A 19,534-nucleotide genomic window follows, 5' to 3' on the forward strand; every position below is an offset into this window, starting at 1 on the left:
CACCCACAGAACTGCCACTCACTGGATTCTTTTCTCTTTGTTCCTCACACCATTCTCTGTAAACTCCAGAGACTGTTGTGTGTGAAATCCCAGGAGATCAACAGTTTCTGAGATACTCAAACCACCCCGTCTGGCACCAACAGTCATTCGACGGTCAAAGTCACTTCGATAACATTTCTTCTGCATTCTGACATTTGATGCGAACCTCTAGACCATATCTGCACGCTTTTATATATTGAGTTACTGCCACATGATCAGCTGATTAAATATTTGCATTAATAAGGTGTGCTTAATAAAGTGGTCACTGAGTGTAGAATTAAATTCTCGTGGAAGTCAATGGAGGACATCAGCAGAGATGATATTAACCCTAAGTATTCTCTTTATCCACAGATCAAAGTAGTTTCCCATAATGTGTGTATCTTTGCACTACGGGCAATAAACTACTGTTAAAATAGCCAATGATCCAAGCTTACTTTGTGCATGTAATATTCCAGTAAACTAAGTGTGTTGAGTGTATAAAAGATACGGGTATTGGTTTAATAAAGCTAATGGCCTTTGCATTCATTTAAATTGAGTGAAATTGATCCTGTTACATGATCCCTAGGAAAACACAAGCTTTTTTAATGATACCATTGCTGCAGTTTCGCTGTACATACTAATGATAAAGATACAAGATAAGTCCTTGAATTGAGTAGTTTAACTGAACAAAAGCTGACAAGATTCTATGGACCACTGACTTTACACCATCTTCAGTGTGATATAAATGCAGATTAAATTTGGGAACAAAATGCATTCAGTATGGTACTTCCCATTCAAATGTGTTGGGTTGTAATTATCTTAATTATCTGCGCTAAATTGCTTAAGAAAATAAAAACTGTTCTTTTAGTGCCTTATTATGGTCTCTCAGATCACACGCAGTTAATTAGTTTGAAGTGCAGTGAACCCTGAGTAAGCAAGCCATTTTGCATTCAGCAAGACATGAGCATTCTGTTTATCTGCTTTGGCAATGTTAGGCTCTTCCTTGTACCACAAGATCTTTAACCCCTGCTAGTACTAAGCCAAGGGCATCAAAGGTTACAGGAAGGAGGCAGGAGATTGGAGTCAAGAGAGATAGTAAATCAGCCGTGATGAATTGGTGGAGCAGGCTTGATGAGCCAAATGCTTTGATTCTGCTCCAGGTCTTATAGTCTTAAACAGTTTGCTATCTGGGTTAGATAAGGAATCTGTTAAAGCTTCATATAATCATCTGCTCACAGGTCCATTTGCAAACTTATGCCTCTTAAATATAAGTATCACTACAAAGGTACTGATTTTAATTCCTTTTAAATGAAAAATATCAGTTTTATCTTTAGATATTTAGCATTTTCTTTCTAAAATAACAATGTATGGTTGATAGTCCTTGGTCAAAGTTTGGTTATGCTATTACGTTTCCTACTAAGTCTCAAGCCTTAACTGTGAAGCATTTGACATTTTTAGTGAAATTTTCTGCATATTGTGATGAGGAATGGTGGGGTTACATCTAAGAGCATCAGGGAGGAGGTGGTGGGGTGGGTTGCATAGGAGAAAGTCTGCAATAAGCAAGAGCACCAAATAATTGGAGTTCAGTATTTAGATCGCTCCATGATGCTGAACTGGATGTTAAAACACAGTGTGACCATCAGTGCAATTATTTCCCACTCCAGCACCCTTCTTTGCCTCTTTGAAGGACAGTCACACACAAGAAGATTTCCAGGCGTTATATTTTGAGAACCCTTACATCTGTAAGTAAAGACAATGAGTGTAAGTTGTAAATGCAAGAGGATAAACGCAGCACAGATCCCTTCAAGCAACACACATCAAAGTTGCTGGTGAGTGCAGAAGGCCAGGCAGCATCTCTAGGAAGAGGTACAGTCGACGTTTCGGGCCGAGACCCTTCGTCAGGACTAACTGAAGGAAGAGCTAGTAAGAGATTTGAAAGTGGGAGGTGGAGGGGGAGATCCAAAATGATAGGAGAAGGCAGGAGGGGGAGGGATGGAGCCAAGATCTCTTCCTTCAGTTAGTCCTGACGAAGGGTCTCGGCCTGAAACGTCGACTGTACCTCTTCCTAGAGATGCTGCCTGGCCTGCTGCGTTCATCAGCAACTTTGATGTGTGTTGCTTGAATTTCCAGCATCTGCAGAATTCCTCATGTTTACAGATCCCTTCATTCTGGTTTTCTGAACTCTATGAACTGATTTAAATGCAACTTTAGATTGAAATAGTTCTTTGGATAAAACTATCTGTTTGTATCCCTGTCATTTACTGTTGCCTTATATGAATGCAAACCAGACAGCACAACATCGCAAGGGGAAATGAACCAATCCTTACAACTTTGTAACATTAGACATAAAGAAAAACTTCAATTTAACACCTTAAATAAATTCACAAGAAGTAAGTTTCATTAAAAAACTTAAGTAGTCATGGTTGGAAATTGATAGGGTCCTTTTAGAATCCTGTTTTTGTGTGTTAATGATTGTCTGTTGATTATGGACATGGAACGAATTATTAATGTTTTAATTCAGTATTTTCTCTGAGTTTGTTTGTCCTGCACTTGTAAGCTGCCCGGTCAGAAAGTGCCACCTTGTAAGAGGAGGCAAGTGTAAGCTTCTATTGAGGTCAAACAAAGTGCTCATTCCTCATTTCCCTCCTTCCACTTCTACAGCCCTGGCTGGAAAAGACTAATTCTTTAACTAGTTCTCCAATAATATTAGTTCTCCAGTAATCAAATGGTACAGATGTATTTGGCAAACCTAAGTTTTTTTTCTGAGTTAACTTTGATCTTATCTGACAAACAAATTCATTATAGATACATTGGTCCTTCAAAAATTGTTAATATAAGTTGAAATATTCATTGAATCTGCAACAATTATTGGACATTTACAAATATGATTAGCTTTATATATAGATATATATAGATTTTAATTATCTTTGTTCCTGGAGGGAACTCAATTATGAACTCCTCAGAATCTCTGATTAATCATGTGTGTTAGCCACCTAACTAGTTAACTAATATTTTCAGAGGCCAGCTTGAGATGAGACTGATCAAAGTTTGCATGACACCTTATCCTTGGAACAATGCATTTTCTTATATTCACAAGTGCAAATGAATCACTTGCTGCTGTGTATCACCATTTGTTGCAGTCAACTAGTAGTAACAGATGAGTGTTAACTTTGTAGATAATGTCACAGGTGGAGCTACTTCACCTTGTAACGTCTTCTAGTCAATTGATAATCCATAATAAGATGGGTGATGGTAGAACTAAAGTATATGATGCATGCATTTGTACCTCAATTAAAGCTGTGCTTGGTGTACATTTATGGATGAATGCACCATTGATAGATTTTACCACTCAAAGTGAAAAAATGCAAAACAATCAAGTACTTAAGCCATTATTCCATTTGGCTTTCAGCTTTGCACCTTAGCCACTGTTTTCTCATTAATAATAGGTGCTCGAATCTGAGGAGGCTGGAGAGATCCACTGTCTGACTTTATTGTCTTGGGGCTGGGTATATAATTGAAAGGAGTCACTCGAGCAGCTCTACTTGGAGAACCATGTCGACTAGAATTGAAATGCATATGACTTGGGGCTGTAGTGTGGCTCTCACTCTCAGAGGATGTGGTTATATTGTTCCTCATAAGTAACACTGCATCAGATTCCTGTTCAGCTGAGTGGATGCCATATATAGTCTCTAAGCTTTTCCCAATAAATGGCCTGCTCCTGATATTCCTGGGAATAGCTTGTTGAAGGTGAGGGACAAGTTCCAATGTAGGTGATGTGCTTGAATTTGTTTTTGAAATTGGAAAATCTTCAGTCTGTACGAAAGCATCACTGGTTCTCGTTTCCATGGCTCCCATTTTGCCTGGCAGCGGCTCAGATTCTGATTTATTTACCAGTGCCATTGCAGAAGGTGGGAGAGAGTTGCTGAGAAAATATGGAATGTCTTCATCTTTGATTCTTCGCCATGTTCCCTTTAAGCTGGGCTGATTCTTTCTCAGTTGATGTTCGTTTTGTTTGGCAAGTCTCTCAGCTCTTCGAGGTTCCTCTTCGCTCCTGGTCTTGTCACTGGATTCTGATGATGCCGAGCGAATGGAAGATGGACTTGCTGCCCGCTGTAAAACGTTGATGTGAGGGGACGATGAATACCGTTTAAAGTGCTCGTTCTTCCAGGCCGCACTGTTTTTCACAGGGAGCCTCGAGGGGCTTTCTGAGCTCGGTCTCCGCGACAACTTCTCATTCCGGAGTGCCGATTCTTTACACACGGCCTTCCGTTCATTCACATTCATGTTAGAGACTGGTTTAGCAACCTTTAGGCCCTGGCACTGTGTAGAACGCAAGACAGCTGCCTGAAAATCTGATTTGCTTCTCCTTGGTGATGCAGACTGAGACAATGATGAGACCGACTCAGATGAAGAAGCTTCAGACTTCTGCCTCTTGAGAAGGCCAGGGGACTCCTTGATGAATGTCAGCTGGCGCACAAAGTTGGACTTATCTGATTCACTGCCACTTGACTTTGTTGAGGACATCCTCACCAGGTCCAGCCTGTTTGGAGGCATGACCTTCTTCGAATCTTGGTTCTTATTCGGCGTAGCAGTACCATTCCTTTGAAAGGTCGGCAGCTTTTTCACTGGAGTTACTTGCTTGCATGGTACCTGACAGTTCGATGTTTGGACTGGTGACCTTTGAATGACTTTCCCTGTTGATGGAGACCTAATATTTGGAGTGGAAGGCAAGGAAGTGACATGCGGTCTCGGTTTCTGGTCAATTTTATTTATGCTGGTTTTTGTTACATTTGCTCCTTGCTTATTGGACTGTACCGATGTGGTTAAATTCCTCTGGGGCTGCCTGGATGGTGTTGAGTTCCTTGATGATCCCCTAGAAGGGCCCCTTGGTATTCTTGCAGGTGGAGTTACGCTTCGTTTTGGCGGGGTTGTGTCAGCTTTCTCTGTTGTTTGTCCAGGTCTGTGCAAGCTTCGAGACCTAAAAGTCTGGTTAGGATTTTTGCTGGAGGTGTTGTTCTTGGGCATTGTTTTCTTTGAAGAAAGGCTGGCATTATTGGACTTTTTCAACATATCAGGCATGTAGATCACAGTCCTTCCTCTGAAGATCACAGGTAAGCTTACTGCCCGGGATGGTTGTTTAGGTATGTTTGAACCTTTGTTAGTGTTGGAGGATTTACCTGCAGTTGCTTTGTGATCATTTACTTTCTTCCCTTGCTTAGCAGCACAGTCGGCACCCTCTAAGTCGTGGGTTTGCTCTTTCTGTGCCCTTTTCTTGTCCTTCCTCTCGAGGGTAAAGTGGAGTGTTGACCCAATGGACAACCCTGACACAAACGATAGAATAGAATCCGATTCTGAGGAAGGTTCTCTTGAAAGACAGGCTGCTGCCTGATGCAAACTAGTGACTATGGAATTGGCACCTTCTTGAATAGCTTTCCACTCAATACTTTCCAGGTCAGGAGATGTCAGATCTGACAACGAGCTGCAAAGGTCTCGGCTTGTATCGTTCCTCTGCTGCAAATCCCAGGCAATGTTCACACCAGTGTGGGTTTGCGCGTTACCCTTTTGGCTTTGCTTTGCAGACTTCTCAGATTTCTGCTTTGAAGAATGTTTCCTCTTCTTTGGCATTGCTGAGCTGATGCATTTCTGCAGGAGATCGTCTTCAGAATCATAACTCAGTGAGCTTGGGGAGCTATCCCTTGTTGTTGGCATGGATGAGTATCCATTGCTGAAAGATTTGGAAGTGGAACTTTGAGACTTTTTCCTCGATTTTACAAATGACTTGCGAGTCTTCGTTTGAAAGTCCTCCAACTCCATGTCACTCAGAGAGCTCAGCGAGGAACTAAAGGAGAAGCAAAGCGGGCTTTCATCTGTAATTAGCGCCCGCTCATTCTTACTGACTACACCAGCATTTTTGAACTTTGTAGTTGTCTTATAGTTGTGGTTTGGTTCATTCTTTGTTTCTACGTTTTGGTTGATGACATTTTCCTCATAGTCATTTTTCAGCCCGTTTTTCTGTTTTGAGACACCTAACCTATCTAAAGATTCATTTTCATAAAAGCAATAAACAGCCTCTTCAGTGGGAGTAGTGTGGCGCATGGACTGAAAGGCATAGTTTCCATGAATGTATTCTCCACCAGAAATGTCCATTCTTTGCTCACCATCGTCTGTACTCTTACAATTGTCTTCCTTTTTATCCAATTTCACCAGGTGCCTTGGTGTACTTTGTTCCTTCCTTAAGACCTTTGTAGTCAATCCTGACTGGAATCCAGAAACATTGTGGTTTTGACACTGTTGCAGAGGTAGAGAGTTCTGATTTCTTTTAGGAACCTCCCTTTGGTTGACATTAAAATGCAATTGAGCTCTTGAGATTGAGCTGGAATGAGGACACACTTCGTTTCTATTTAAATTGTATTTATTCCCTTGTTCAAGGCTTTTATCATGCATTCTGATCGATATTGGCACTTCTAGGTCATCAGTGTTGTGTCCTTCCGCAGGAATCAGTTCTCTTCTCTCAGTTATTTCAGGTTGAACTTTTGCCACAGTGGGAGACTCCCTTTGAGGATACTCCAGTGTCTCGTCACTGAGAGAGGCTGAGCTGGAAAAGTTGACCGGCGTACCTTCAACAGAATCTGAGTATGAGGAATCTTCTCTGAGGGTGTCAGTTTTGGAGGCGCCATGCCCAGCTGGATCCAGCTGAGAATGAGCTGGCAGCAGCATGTAAACGGGCAGCGGGAGCGACTTCTTCGATTGCAACACTTGAGTGGACAAGCCGGAAATGAGTGAGGTCTTCACTTTTCTGAACTTGGTTGGCATCGCAGAGTTTATACATTCTTTCAGGATTTCAATGTCGTCGTCAGAGTTCTCCAAGATGCTATCCAACTTGTCAGTTTTCTCCATTCCATCAGCGCTCCGTTCCTCCCTGATGTCTTCTCTCTTTTCTTGTGCCAGACAGTTGAAACAGCTCTTTTCTTGGAGAAGAGGCATCAACTTTAGTTCAATATCCTTCTGTATATAGGGCTCATGAAGGGTCAGCGCACTTAGGCTTGATGCACATGAGAAGTTTTCATTTGGTTTCTCCAGCGTGAAGTACAACATTGTGTCAATGTCTGGAGGAAGTTGGAAACGCTCCTTGAATTCATTGATATCCATGTGTTTCTTCATCTCACTGTCCCATTGGTTATTGGCTTGGCTGGCATCTTTTTCCAACTGGTCCAGCAATGGGGTTTTACTTCTACTTGGAGGCATGGTTTGCCCAGGGCTGTCGGGTAAATCACTAGGGCTGATTGTACCACTTACCATTTCACTGCAGGGGTCGCTTTGAATGGAACTGACTATTGATGGACTTTCAAAGCTTCCAAGTGAACTGACTGAACTACACCGGCTTAAAACCAGCGGGGTTTCTTGCAAATAATTGTCAGATGGACTCGAAGGGCTGGAATCCATATTTCTGGAAGCAGTTCTTTTCCTTATCAAAAATTTTTCATGCTTTGGACAAGGTATTTCAATAGGCTGGGATGCAATGCTAAATGAATGATCACTGGACTTGAGCTGCATCTCTTCTGTGGTTATAGACTCATCACCTATAGGCTTTTCGGATGTCAGTGGTGATTCTTTCTCTATGCCAATTATTTCCAGGGAAGAATCACTGTCAACATCATTTTCACTACCAATTTGTACATCCAGAGCATTTTCAGCAGATGATAGGGATGACAATGAACTGCAACGTGAAAAGCAAATTGGGGTATCTTCCACACAGTAAGTTTGTAAAGTTTCCTGGTCATTGGAGACTGGTGTACAAGCAGATGTGCTGGAGAGGCCTTGACTCAAATCTCTAGTACTCTGTGAAAGCCCAGGATGCACCCACGCCTGTTTTCTGCTCGATGAACTCTGAGGGGTCAGGGAATTTCCTGGGCTTGGGCTAGGACTGCTTCTTGTTGTGACCGAAGACATGTGGGTCCTTTCATAAAGGGGTGAAAATTGTTTCTTGCTTATCTCATCAGCTTTTCTTAACCCCCAGACATCATTCCATGAAGTACTGGATTCTCTGGAACTTGGCTGTCCATCAGAATCTTTTCTATCCATCTGATGGCTCTCTCCATTCTTTAGGTCCAGATTAGTCGGTCTTTTCTGATACATAGGAAGTTCTTCCTTCTGCTCTGTACTTGCGGATTCCTTGGATGAGCTCATGTGATTTTTTGTGTCAAGTTCACCAGTGCTATTAGAACACTCCAGACTATCACTTGATAAGTTGGCGTAGTCTGTCCTGGCACCCAAGATGCCTTGCATTTTCCCACGAGTCTCCCGTCTCCCTAAGTTAACAGTGTCTGCAAGGTGACGGGGTGATGAAGACTTTGTCCTGGGTTCATTCAGGTCATCTAAGGCAGACTGCCAGTCGAGGCACTGATCTTCTGAGCTAAGGCTGAAGCTGTCTTCTGAGGAGGTGTGCATGTTCGACATATCTTCCACTATCTTGTCAATTCTGGCCACAGTGGTGGATATTTGGTTGACCAGTCTCTCTGCAGCAATCGACACATTATCAGTGGCAGGATTGAATTTCTGAGCATCCATTTGTTTCCCGTCAAGATCCCTTTCTGACTCGGAGCATCTTCCAGTACTACGGCACCGGGACACGGCTTGCCCTTGAAGGAAGGAGGAGTTGAGATACATGGACAACATGGACAGCCCTCCAGTTTCTAATCCAGTTGGTATATTGGGACCCTCGTCATCATCAAAGCATCCAGAGTCCGAAGCATAGTCCTTGGCCAGACTTTCAATGTGTCTAAGCGGCTTGTTGATATTGGAATGCTTTGGGCTAAGTTTCTCAATGCTGTCGAAAGTCTCTGTTAAATGTTTAGCATTGAGCTCGGCCTCCAGAGCTTTCTGCTTCCTCATGTACAAAGAGGGCATGCAAGAGCCTGGGGATATCATGGTGGTATCCTTGTACTTCGCTGGGCGGTTAGTCAACAGGTTCCTCAGGGCAGCTGCACTTCCCATCGCTATCATCTTGTGTTTGGAATGGATCAGGTTCCTCAGCATGCTGACAGCCCCCAGGTCCCACAGCAGTTCCTGGTCCTTTGAGTTTCGAGCTGAAAGGTTCCACAGGGTCCCACAAGCATTGCTGACAATGGTCAAACTGTGGGACTTCAGATGTTGCAAGAGGGTCTGCAGGCAGTTGTAGTCACGGAGAATTTGCCTAAAAGATAAAGTAAACAGATTGAAGTGTTTGATTTTAATGGTACAACAGCTAGCCAACAGAAAGCAATCCAAAAGTGTTTACATTTTAAAGCAAGGTTACGAAAGTACAGGAATAGTCCATTTCTTAGAAACTTACAGCTCAATGAGAGGCCATACAGCCCACAGTGCCCATGCTTACCCAGTAGGTCATGTGGTACTTTTTATATGTGGTTAGGAGTTTTTTTTATGTCTCTACCACCATTTCAGGCAGGGAGTCTCATAGTCCACCATTCACTGAGTAAGAGCAAATAAATTCTCCAGTTCCTGCCTAACTCTTCCAACAATTAACAGTTCTTTGTCCTCTTGTTTCTATGTAAGGGATAATAATTCACAATTGTTCACCTTGGAAAAATATATTATACACCTCAGGCAAATTTTCCTTCAGTTCCCTTTATTCTAAAGAAAACAACCTCAGACTTGCCAATCATTCCTCAGAATTATTCTTCTCCAGACCAGACAACGTCCCAGTAAATTTCTGCTGCCCCTTCTTTGTTGTTTAAATAATATTAAGGTTAAGCATTAATTAAGGCCCAGGGTGAGGGGGAACAATTATACCTCATATAACAGTGTATTATGTTATATACAACCTACCGATGCTCTCCACTAAAACTGAAGCGAGAAGACTGCAACTAGCGGGGCACTGTCTACGCCACCCCAAGCTACCTGGCAGCCTAGTCATCATATGGGAGCCCAAGCACAGGAGGATGAACCCTGGGCGCCCTCCCAAGACTATGGTCAACACGCTCCTAGAAGACAGCAGTGCGGCTAATGTAGATGAACTGAACACACTGATGAGGGAGAGGGAGAAGTGGAGAGTCCATCATCGTGCCCAACGCCGGCCCCCTAGGCCTGAGTCGACGTAGTAGTTGTAGTAGTAGTATGTTCATGATACTTTACAGCAATTTCTTTAAGAGACTGAATTTTTTGTCAGACACAAGAGACTGCAGCTTCTGGAATCCGGAGCAACACAAACAAATACTGAAGGAAACATTGAATGCTGGGTGAGCAGATAAAGAGACTTGACTCGAAACATCAGCTATATATATCTATATATTTACTCTAATCGATTTACTTATTTTTCTCTATATTATCATGTATTGCATTGTACTGCTGCCGCAAAGTCAACAAATTTCACAACATATGCCAGTGATATTAAACCTGAGTCTGGTTCAGATTGTCGCACTTAATTATCCATCTGCTGGAATTCCGAAGTTATTGTTAATGTCATTCCAACCACAAAATCTGGTCAATATTTAGGAATATTTAGATTTTTAAAGGGCATGACATGAGACACAATTAGACAGAACTTAATAATACACACAAAATGCCGGAGGAAATCAGCAGGCCTCAATAATGACTGAAATAGCCTTTTATTTTCTCAACGCTTTCCAAAAAGCTGTCTTTTGCTTTATTTTCAATTCAATCGCATTGATATTCATGCCCTTTACATTTCCACTGTGCAGAAAAATCAAGTGACTCATTGGTCCCATGGATAAATCTATCCGGTGCAATATCTCTTTCCATTGAAGGGAACATTGTAAAGCAAGCTCTTTGTACCCTTTACACTGGTGTTGGTAGTATTACTGATAGCCTGGACCGGACTATTTATTGCTCAGGAGCCTGTCTCTCTCTATATATACCATCCTGTATGCTACTGGCAAGAAATTACTTTAGGAATTTGATTTGTATTCTCATGAGTCTCTGCACAGACCAAAAAAGCAATCTGCTCACAGTAGATTTCAGTCCTGAACTGTACAGATAGCAGGTTTCACTTGATATGAATATTTTCCTTTCAGTATCTACTGGAGTACTCATGTTTAATTATCAGTCAATTACGTAACATATGCTCTAAAACACTACTCATTACTGTGGTCCAGGTGAGAGTAGATAGTATGTGGCAGATTAACAGGGCTAGGACTAGATGGGCCAAAGAGCCTATTTCTATTGTAGTGCTTAATGACTCAAACTATCCAAACTTCTCTTAAGTCTGGCGAATTGTTATTGGTGTAGCAATGGCTCTATTACATACAAGAGAACATCCGCTAATGCTGGAAATCCAAGCAATACACACAAAATGCTGGAGGAACTCAGCAGGCCAGGCAGCATCTATGGAAAAGAGTACAGTTGACGTTTTGGGCCAAGACCCTTCAGCAGGCTTTATTATGTTGTATTTTCCAGCATGGTATAACATAAATAGATCTTAAAGCATAAAAAAGTCACATCTAAAAGCTCAATTGGATATTATACTTCACTAATCTATTAATTGATTTTATAAATTGTGAGCATCATAAGGAAGGCCCTTAAAAAGGTGGTACTTGTTGCATAAAGTGAGGACATGTTATTTATATTTGTTGGTACTTGAAGAAATCAATGATCTGAACCATTGAGCTGTCAGTTTGTGCTAATGCTTGTGTAGTGTGAAGTTCAGTTAATAAAAACAACAAAAACTTGGATTCCTATCATCCTGTTCACAGCCTCAGGAGTTTTTGGGATTTACAGCCAATCAAGTAACATTCAGTAGTGTCACATTTATAATGTAGTGAATGCAGCATCCAGTTTGCAGTTGGGAAGCTCAAATGAACGGTAAAGTGAAGATAAACACAAGAGATTCTGCAGATGCTGGAAATCCAGAGTAACACACACACAGAATGCTGGAGGAACTCAGCAGGTCAGGCAGCATTATTGGAGAGGAACAAGGAGCTGATGTTTCGGGCCAAAACCCTTCATCCGGACTGCATAATCTGAATGATCTGGAATGTGATGATGCCTAGATTTCGATTATGTGTTGTTGAAAGATATATGTGCATGCAAGATTGTTCCAGGAGAACATTCCTACTGTTTTCTTTAAAAGAGGGTCATGTATCTTTTTATACCTACCTGAGTGGGCAAAAGAAGGTTCAGGTCAATTGTCCATTTACACATAGGACCTCATGTATAGCAACTCTCCCATAGGATTGCTTTGGAATCTCAGACTAGAATTTTGTGTTGGAATAAGACCATAAGATATAGGAGCAGAAGTAGGCCATTTGGCTCATCGAGTCTGCTCTGCCATTCAATCATGGGCTGATCCAATTCTTCCAGTCATCCTCACTCCCCCGCCTTCACCCCGTACCCTTTGATGTCCTGGCTAATCAAGAACCTATCTATCTCTGCCTTAAATATACCCAATGACTTGGCCTCCGCAGCCGCTTGTGGCAACAAATTCCACAGACTTACCACCTCTGACTAAAGTAATTTCTCCGCATTTCAGTTCTAAATGGATGTCCTTCAATCCTGAAGTCATGCCCTCTTGTCCTAGAATCCCCTACCATGGGAAATAACTTTGCCATATCTCATCTGTTCAGGCCTTTTAACATTTGGAATGTTTTTATGAGATCCCCCCTCATTCTCCTGAACTCCAGGGAATACAGCCCAAAAGCTGCCAGACGTTCCTCATATGGTAATCCTTTCATTCCTGGAATCATTCTTGTGCATCTTCTGTGAACCCTCTCCAATGTCAGTATATCCTTTCTAAAATAAGGAGCCCAAAACTGCACACAATACTTGTGATCTCACAAGTGCCTTATAGAGCCTCAACATCACATCCTGAATAGGGCCTGAATTCACAAACGTGAGAGATTCTGCAGATGCTTGAACAACACATGCAAAGTACTGGAGGGGAGTAAACAGTCGATGTTTTTGGGCAAAGCCCCTTCAACGGCACTGGAAGGGAAGAGGACAGAAGCCAGAATAAACAAGTGGGGATAGGGACAGGATTACAAGCTGGAAGATGATAGATGAGACCAGGTGGGTGGGTGGGGTAGGGGGTTGAAGTCAGAAGCTGGCAGGTCTTAGGTGGAAGAGGTAAAGGGGCTGAGAAAAAAGGAAGCTAATAGGCATGGATGGTGGACCATAAAAGAAAGGGAAGGAGGAGAGTCACCATGAGGGAGGAGATGGCAGGTGAGGAGAAGAGAAAGGGTGAGAGAGAGAGAAAAGAATGGGTTATCTAAAAAGAGAGAAGGGAAATTTACAAGGAGTTAGAGAAATTTATGTTCATGCCATCAAGTCCGAAGCCACCCAAATGGAATATGAGATGTTGCTCCTCCAACCTGAGTATGGCCTCATCATGGTAGTAGAGGTGTCCGCAGACGGGCATGTTGGAATGAGAAATAGAAAATCAAATTGAAATGAGTGGCCACTGGAAGATCCTGCCTTTTACAGCAGACAGAGATAGATTTACAAACCTTTGACTGTGGCCAATGTACTCAGACATTAGTTAACTGTACCACACAACCCTAACTTCCATTTTTAAGAAGATAATGTTACCTGTACTCTTCATTTGTTGCAATAAGACTGGAAATATTCCGTAGAATACCCCCACCACTCTCAATAATGGCAAGTGAATTGCTCTGACATTTATAGGTCAGGGTACCCACGAGGAAAATCAGTGCCCCTTCAACAGAACAGATTGCGACTTTGTTCTCGGTGCTGTGAGCTGACAGGTTCCAGAGGGCACTCAGCAGGCTTTTGAGTGTTGATTCCTTGAGAGAAATATGAAAACACAAAATTCAGAATGTGAGTTCACAGAATCATGCAAGACAGTGACATTCAATCCTCTGTAGCTCGACCAGCCAGATCCACCCTTAAAGCTTTTGGAAATCTCTGTGTTCTTGTTCTTACTACTCCTCTTGGAGCTTTATTAAAGCATTCATTTCTTGTGAACACAGGTGATGCTGCAGATGCTGGAAATCCAGAGCAACATGCACAAAATGCTGGAGGAACTCAGCAGGTCAGGCAACATCAATGGAAAGGAATAAACAGGCAATGTTTTGTGCCAAGATCCTTCAATAGAACATTAATTTCTTGAGGGAATTTTCTCTAGACAACCCCATGATCTTTTTTTTTCATGATTTATATCCATCTCAACTACCATGTCAATATGGTTAAATTTAAACTATTGGTTTTGAGTCCTGAAGAAAGGTCTCAGCCTGAAACATTGTCTGTTTGTTCATTTCCATCGATGCTGCCTGACCTGCTGAGTTCCTCCAGCATTTTGTGTGTATTGCTTTAGATTTAGCTTTTCTATGCTATTTAATATCCTTTATACACCCATAATCTGTTGCAATTGTAAAGAGCCCAATGTCTCTAACTTATGCTCAGAACTTTGAATCAATCTTGTACCCCTTCTCTGCTATGCTCACTGGATCAGAATTCTTCTCTTGTAAATTGTGAGAGAATTCAAACAGCAGTCTCACTAATCTGACAACTTTATATTTACGATATTATATGCATTTTGTTTTGCATTGCTACTGAACATGACATTGGCATATAGATTTGTTTCAGCCCAGAGATTTCCCTCCCAGTACATGTACTAATTCCCCACAATGTGTAGTAATTTATCTCCTTATTATGTCATCTCCTTATCGATCCATCTAGAACAGGAACTCCCAGCCTACGGCTCACAGACCCCTTAATTACTGGTATTGGTCCATGGCATTAAAAACATTGGGAATGTTTAATCTAACATATAGTCAAAAACAGAATCAAAAGCAGAATCGGGTTTATTGCCACTGAATTAAGTCATGAAATGTGTTGTTTTGCATTAGCGTTACAGTGCACTCTAAACAAGTCACTATATGTTACAATAAAATAAATAAATATCGCAAAAGAGGGAATACCAAGGTAGCGATCGTGAGTTCATGGACCATTGAAAAAAATGATGGCGGAGGGGAAACATTAGTGTTGGTCTTCAGGCTCCTGTACCTCCTCGCTGATGGTAGTAATGAGAAGAGGGTGTATCTGGGATGGTGAGGGTCCTTTATGATGGATGCTGCTTTACTGAAGCACCACCTTCGGAAAACGTCCTCGAAGGTGGCGAGGATTGTGCCGCTGATGAGCTGGCTAAGTCTACAGCCCTCTCACAAGCCTGTGCACTGGCAATTCCATTACAGACAGTGCTCTCCAAGGGACCTCTGTAGGAGTTTATTAGAGTCTTTCATGATATGCTTAATGGCTTCAAACTCCTGATGAAGAATAGCCATTGGCTGCCATTGTTGTCTTGCATCAATACGGTGGGACCAGGATACAAAATATCCTCTGGGATGTGGACAACAAGGAACTTAAAAATGCTCATACTTTCCACCACTGACCCATCAATGAGAATTGATGGTCTTCTTCCAACATTAATTTATTTTATTTAGAGATACAGAAAGGTTACAGGCCCTTCCAGCCCAATGAAAGACCTTTCCCTCCCTATAGCCTTTGACGCCCTTACTAATTAAGTACCTATCAACCTCTGCTTTAGATATATCCAATGACGTGGCCTTCACATTAACTGCGGCACTTCCACAAATACAACACCCTCTGGCTAAACAGTGTCTTCCTTATCCCTATTCTAAAGGGTTTATATTGTGAAGCTTTGTCCTGTGATCCTAGATTCCCCTACTCCACTCCATGCCCATTGCATTTAGGCCTTTTAATATTCAGTAGGTTTCAATGAGATCCCACCCTCAGTCTTCTAAACACCAGTGAGTACAGGCCCAGCACCATCAAAAGCTCCTCATACTTTAATCCTTTCATTTCCAGGATTCTTCTCATAAACCTCCCCTGGAGCCTGTCCAACGCTAGCACATCCTTTCATAGCTATGAGGCCCAAAACTTTTCACAGTACTCCAAATGCGGTCTGATCAATCCCTTATAAAGCCTCAGCATTGCACCCTTGCTTTTACATTCTAGTCGTCTGGAAAAGAATGCTAACATTGCATTTGCCTTCCTTACTTCCAACTCAACCTGCAAATTAGCGGCTTCCAAGTCCCTTTGCTCCACCAATTTCTGAATTGCTCCCCATTTAGAAAATAGTCTAGGCGTTTATTCCTTCTACCAAAGTGCATGACCATACACTTCCCTGCACTTATTCACAACATACTTTACTGAACACCCAGGCTAGCAATGAATTTTGAGCTAGTTGATTGAGAACGCACCTTTTTTGCTTTGAGGGCGCACCGCATCAGTGCACTGACGCTCGCAACTTCCCGTAGGATCCTCTTGCTGTTGACATCTGCTCTCCATGAAAGGTTCCTCAAAATACTCGCCACAACCTGGAACAGGACATGGATGTTACACACTGAGTAAAGCCAATCCTATGAGGTGCTGACTAGCAAATAGCCTCAAACTAGGTTTTCATTAGCCTGACCATTCACGAGGAGTCATATATACAATCTTTGCCCTTTGGCTAGATTATCAAGTTGACTCACACCGCTGCATCTATAAGAGGACATGAAAAGGGTGCTTCTAGGATCCAATTTAGCCTCAGAATAAAGGGACACCCCTTTAAAACGGAGGAGTAATTTCATCATCCATATGGTGGAGAATCTGTGGAAGTTATTTCCACAGAGGGCTCTGAAGGACAAGTTATTGGGTGTATTTAAGGTAGAGGATCTTGATTGAATGGGGGGGGTGTGGTTAAGGGTCGTGGGAAGAAGGGAGGAGAATGGAGTTGAAAAAAAATCAACATGACTGAATAGCAGAGCAAACTCGATGAGCCAAATGGCCTAATTCTGCTCTGATTTCTTCTAGTCTTAGGGACATATAAAGGCCTAAAAAAGTACAGCACAGAATCAGGTCCTTCAGCCCATCTAGTCCATGCAGAACTATATTATAAATGTTCTAATTCATAAATCAAATTGTTCTTAACACTGACTTCTTATGTAGATAAAGGCAAGAACGTAAAGCTAAATCACTATCTGAAGCTTTATTAAAAAGTGACTGATTCCATAAATAATAATGTTTTAAGATTATCCTGCTTTGAATCCATATCTTGGAAATTGGACTCATTTCTACATTTTACGCAAATCAGGCTTCAAAGTTTTAGCTATTGTAAGTCATGTTAGAGTTAAGTTTTGTGTGAAATCATATCCATTTGGAAAATGGCCGATGCATTATTGTGGCTGATTCAGCAAACCTTGGGCCAGTCGCACACCTAATGACATCACAGGTCACATGATTCATCTACCGCTGCCAGAGAATGGAGCTTTAGTGTAGGCCTGCAACCTTCCCCATTTGCCTCCAGAGAATGGTGTGGAGATCAGAAATGAGACAGCAGTTAATAAATCTGTCCTGTGATATTGATCTCTTGTGTGCCATATCTTCCAGTCTGAATTTTTATTGGTCAGCATTAAAGACAAAGATTAGCTTTATTTGTCACATGTATATTATAGTGCATTGTTTGCATTGAATCAAATCAGAGAGGACTGTGCTGGGCAAGTGTCACCACACTTCCAGCACCAACGTAGCATGCCCACAACTTTCTAAGCCTAAACCTAACCTTCGGAATGTGAGAGGAAATTGGAAACGTGGAGGAAAGCCACGTGGTCATGGGAATAACGTACACACTAGTTACAGGCAGCAGTGGGAATCGAACCCTGATCTTCACGCCAGCACTGTAAAATGTTGCGCGAACTGCTACGCTATCATACCACTCTGCAAAATAATTCAGTGGTGCTGCCTTCACTGGCTGCAGCCATTTGGACAGCCTATACCTCACAGTAGCTTGGCAATACCCAGCAGTTCATCAGGGTCAGATGGTAATGAGCGGGGTGCCCAAACACACAGGATATCACCATGCTCCCTTTCTCCCATTTATTCCTTCATTCTCCATGCCAGCTTTTCATGCAGCCACCATGGCCTCCATAAGAGTAATTTCCCAGCATCATCATGGCAATTTTTTAACAAAACTACAAAAGCTTATTTACATAAAAAATACACAAAATACAAACTTCAAGTATTTACAAGGCAGTGAACAGATTCAAATTAAAATATGATTATTACTGTCTATAAAACAGTCAATTCCCTAGGGGAGCCCATCATTCCTGGAAATACCCCATTGTACCCATCATGACTGCATGCTCCCTCTCCAAGGACACCCGGGCATAAAAGTATCCGTGGAAGAGGGACAGGTGATCAGCCTGAGCAGAGCCCTTGACTGTCCGCCACCTGGACCCGTGGATGGCCGTCTTGGCCAGGCCCAGGAGCAAGCTCACTAGTAGATCCTTCGAGTGACCTACCCAGGTATCAGGAGCACAGGGCTAAGCTGTTGATAGATACCACACTGGTGTCCTTTTAGTGAAATACCATAGAGCTGGTTCAATCTATTTTTTGCCCAGATTTACAAAGTTCTCCATGACTCTCAAGTGGATGTTCGTGCTGAACACAGCATATCTTTAGCATTGTAATAGAGTTAAGTCCGAATTCCAGCCACATATTTCCAAAACCCTGCAAATGGATTTGATTCCAGTTGATATCTGTTTATAATCCAAACTGCCTGAATACTAAAGCTGATCTTCAAGCTAATCCATGTAGTGAAAACAGGGTAAGTTCAAGACAGACTTTGGTTTTAAATCTACCTCTTTTTGAATGGTCCATTGAAGTTAAATACAGTGATCACTCATTTTTGCCCCTTTGAACCCAGCTTGCACTTTCCCGTGCAAAGGAAAAGTCCAAGTTGAATGATGGAATGCGAAGATTAACATAATTCTTTTGCATATGGACCACAAAGGCAGAAAAGCAGAGGTGGGTGAAATGGATCTAGCTGACTGCTTCTGTGACACTTATTACATGAATGAAGTCACTGGAGAGAAGTACTGGTAGATATGAGAGGGGGAACATCGACTCAGACCATGAGAGGCCTGCATCCGGCATTTTCATGCCTCACATGGTGCAGATTGGAAGTCTGTGTGGGGCGCCACTCCTCGCACAGACACTAGAGCAACGTGTGGTTAAGTGCCTTGCTCAAGGGCACAAACACGCTGCCACAGTAGATATGAAGCAGTCTCTTTATTCAACAAAATGAGTCACAGCAGGCATCATATTGAGACCCTTTTTGAGGAAAAAGGCCTGCTTGACCCAACACTACACATTTTATATACTAAAGATCAAAGGACAATTCAGGACTATTACATATTTACAAAGCATCCACAATACTTCCTTTGAACTAAACACAATCTTCACACTGCACTCTCCCCACCCATACTAAAGACACCCGAATAATGAGTTTAAATCAGCATTGTCAGGTCTTCCAATTAACTGTGGTTTATGGTTCATAGGAACCCATTGTTCAGAGCTGCATTTTAAATTTAATCTACTGTCTATATACAGATCTGAAGATTGGTGGCTAAAGTTATTTTTTATATGTCCTAACCCCAAAAACACTCTAACAACACTGTGATAATTACAGTATCTTATTGTCTAGTAATGAAAGCATTTTTCTGATAAAATGTACAGTTAAATTCATTGCAAACTTACCCAA

The 19,534-nt window shown here is 42.0% G+C and overlaps 1 protein-coding gene across 1 annotated transcript in view; it reads right to left on the reverse strand.

Moving 5' to 3' along the window:
- Positions 1-3,400: 3,400 nt before the first annotated feature.
- Positions 3,401-19,534, reverse strand: part of apc2 (APC regulator of WNT signaling pathway 2) — a 165,365-nt gene continuing 149,231 nt past the window's right edge. The window contains exons 12-14 of the mRNA XM_072243853.1: positions 16,212-16,328; positions 13,558-13,772; positions 3,401-9,211 (exon numbers count right to left, since the gene is read on the reverse strand). Of these exons, the coding sequence (XP_072099954.1) occupies positions 3,424-9,211; positions 13,558-13,772; positions 16,212-16,328 (6,120 nt within the window). The 3' untranslated portion in view covers positions 3,401-3,423. The remainder of the gene's footprint in view (positions 9,212-13,557; positions 13,773-16,211; positions 16,329-19,534) is intronic.

Source organism: Mobula birostris, chromosome 26, assembly GCF_030028105.1.
Source record: "Mobula birostris isolate sMobBir1 chromosome 26, sMobBir1.hap1, whole genome shotgun sequence".
In the NCBI taxonomy this organism is placed as follows: Eukaryota; Metazoa; Chordata; class Chondrichthyes; order Myliobatiformes; family Myliobatidae; genus Mobula; species Mobula birostris.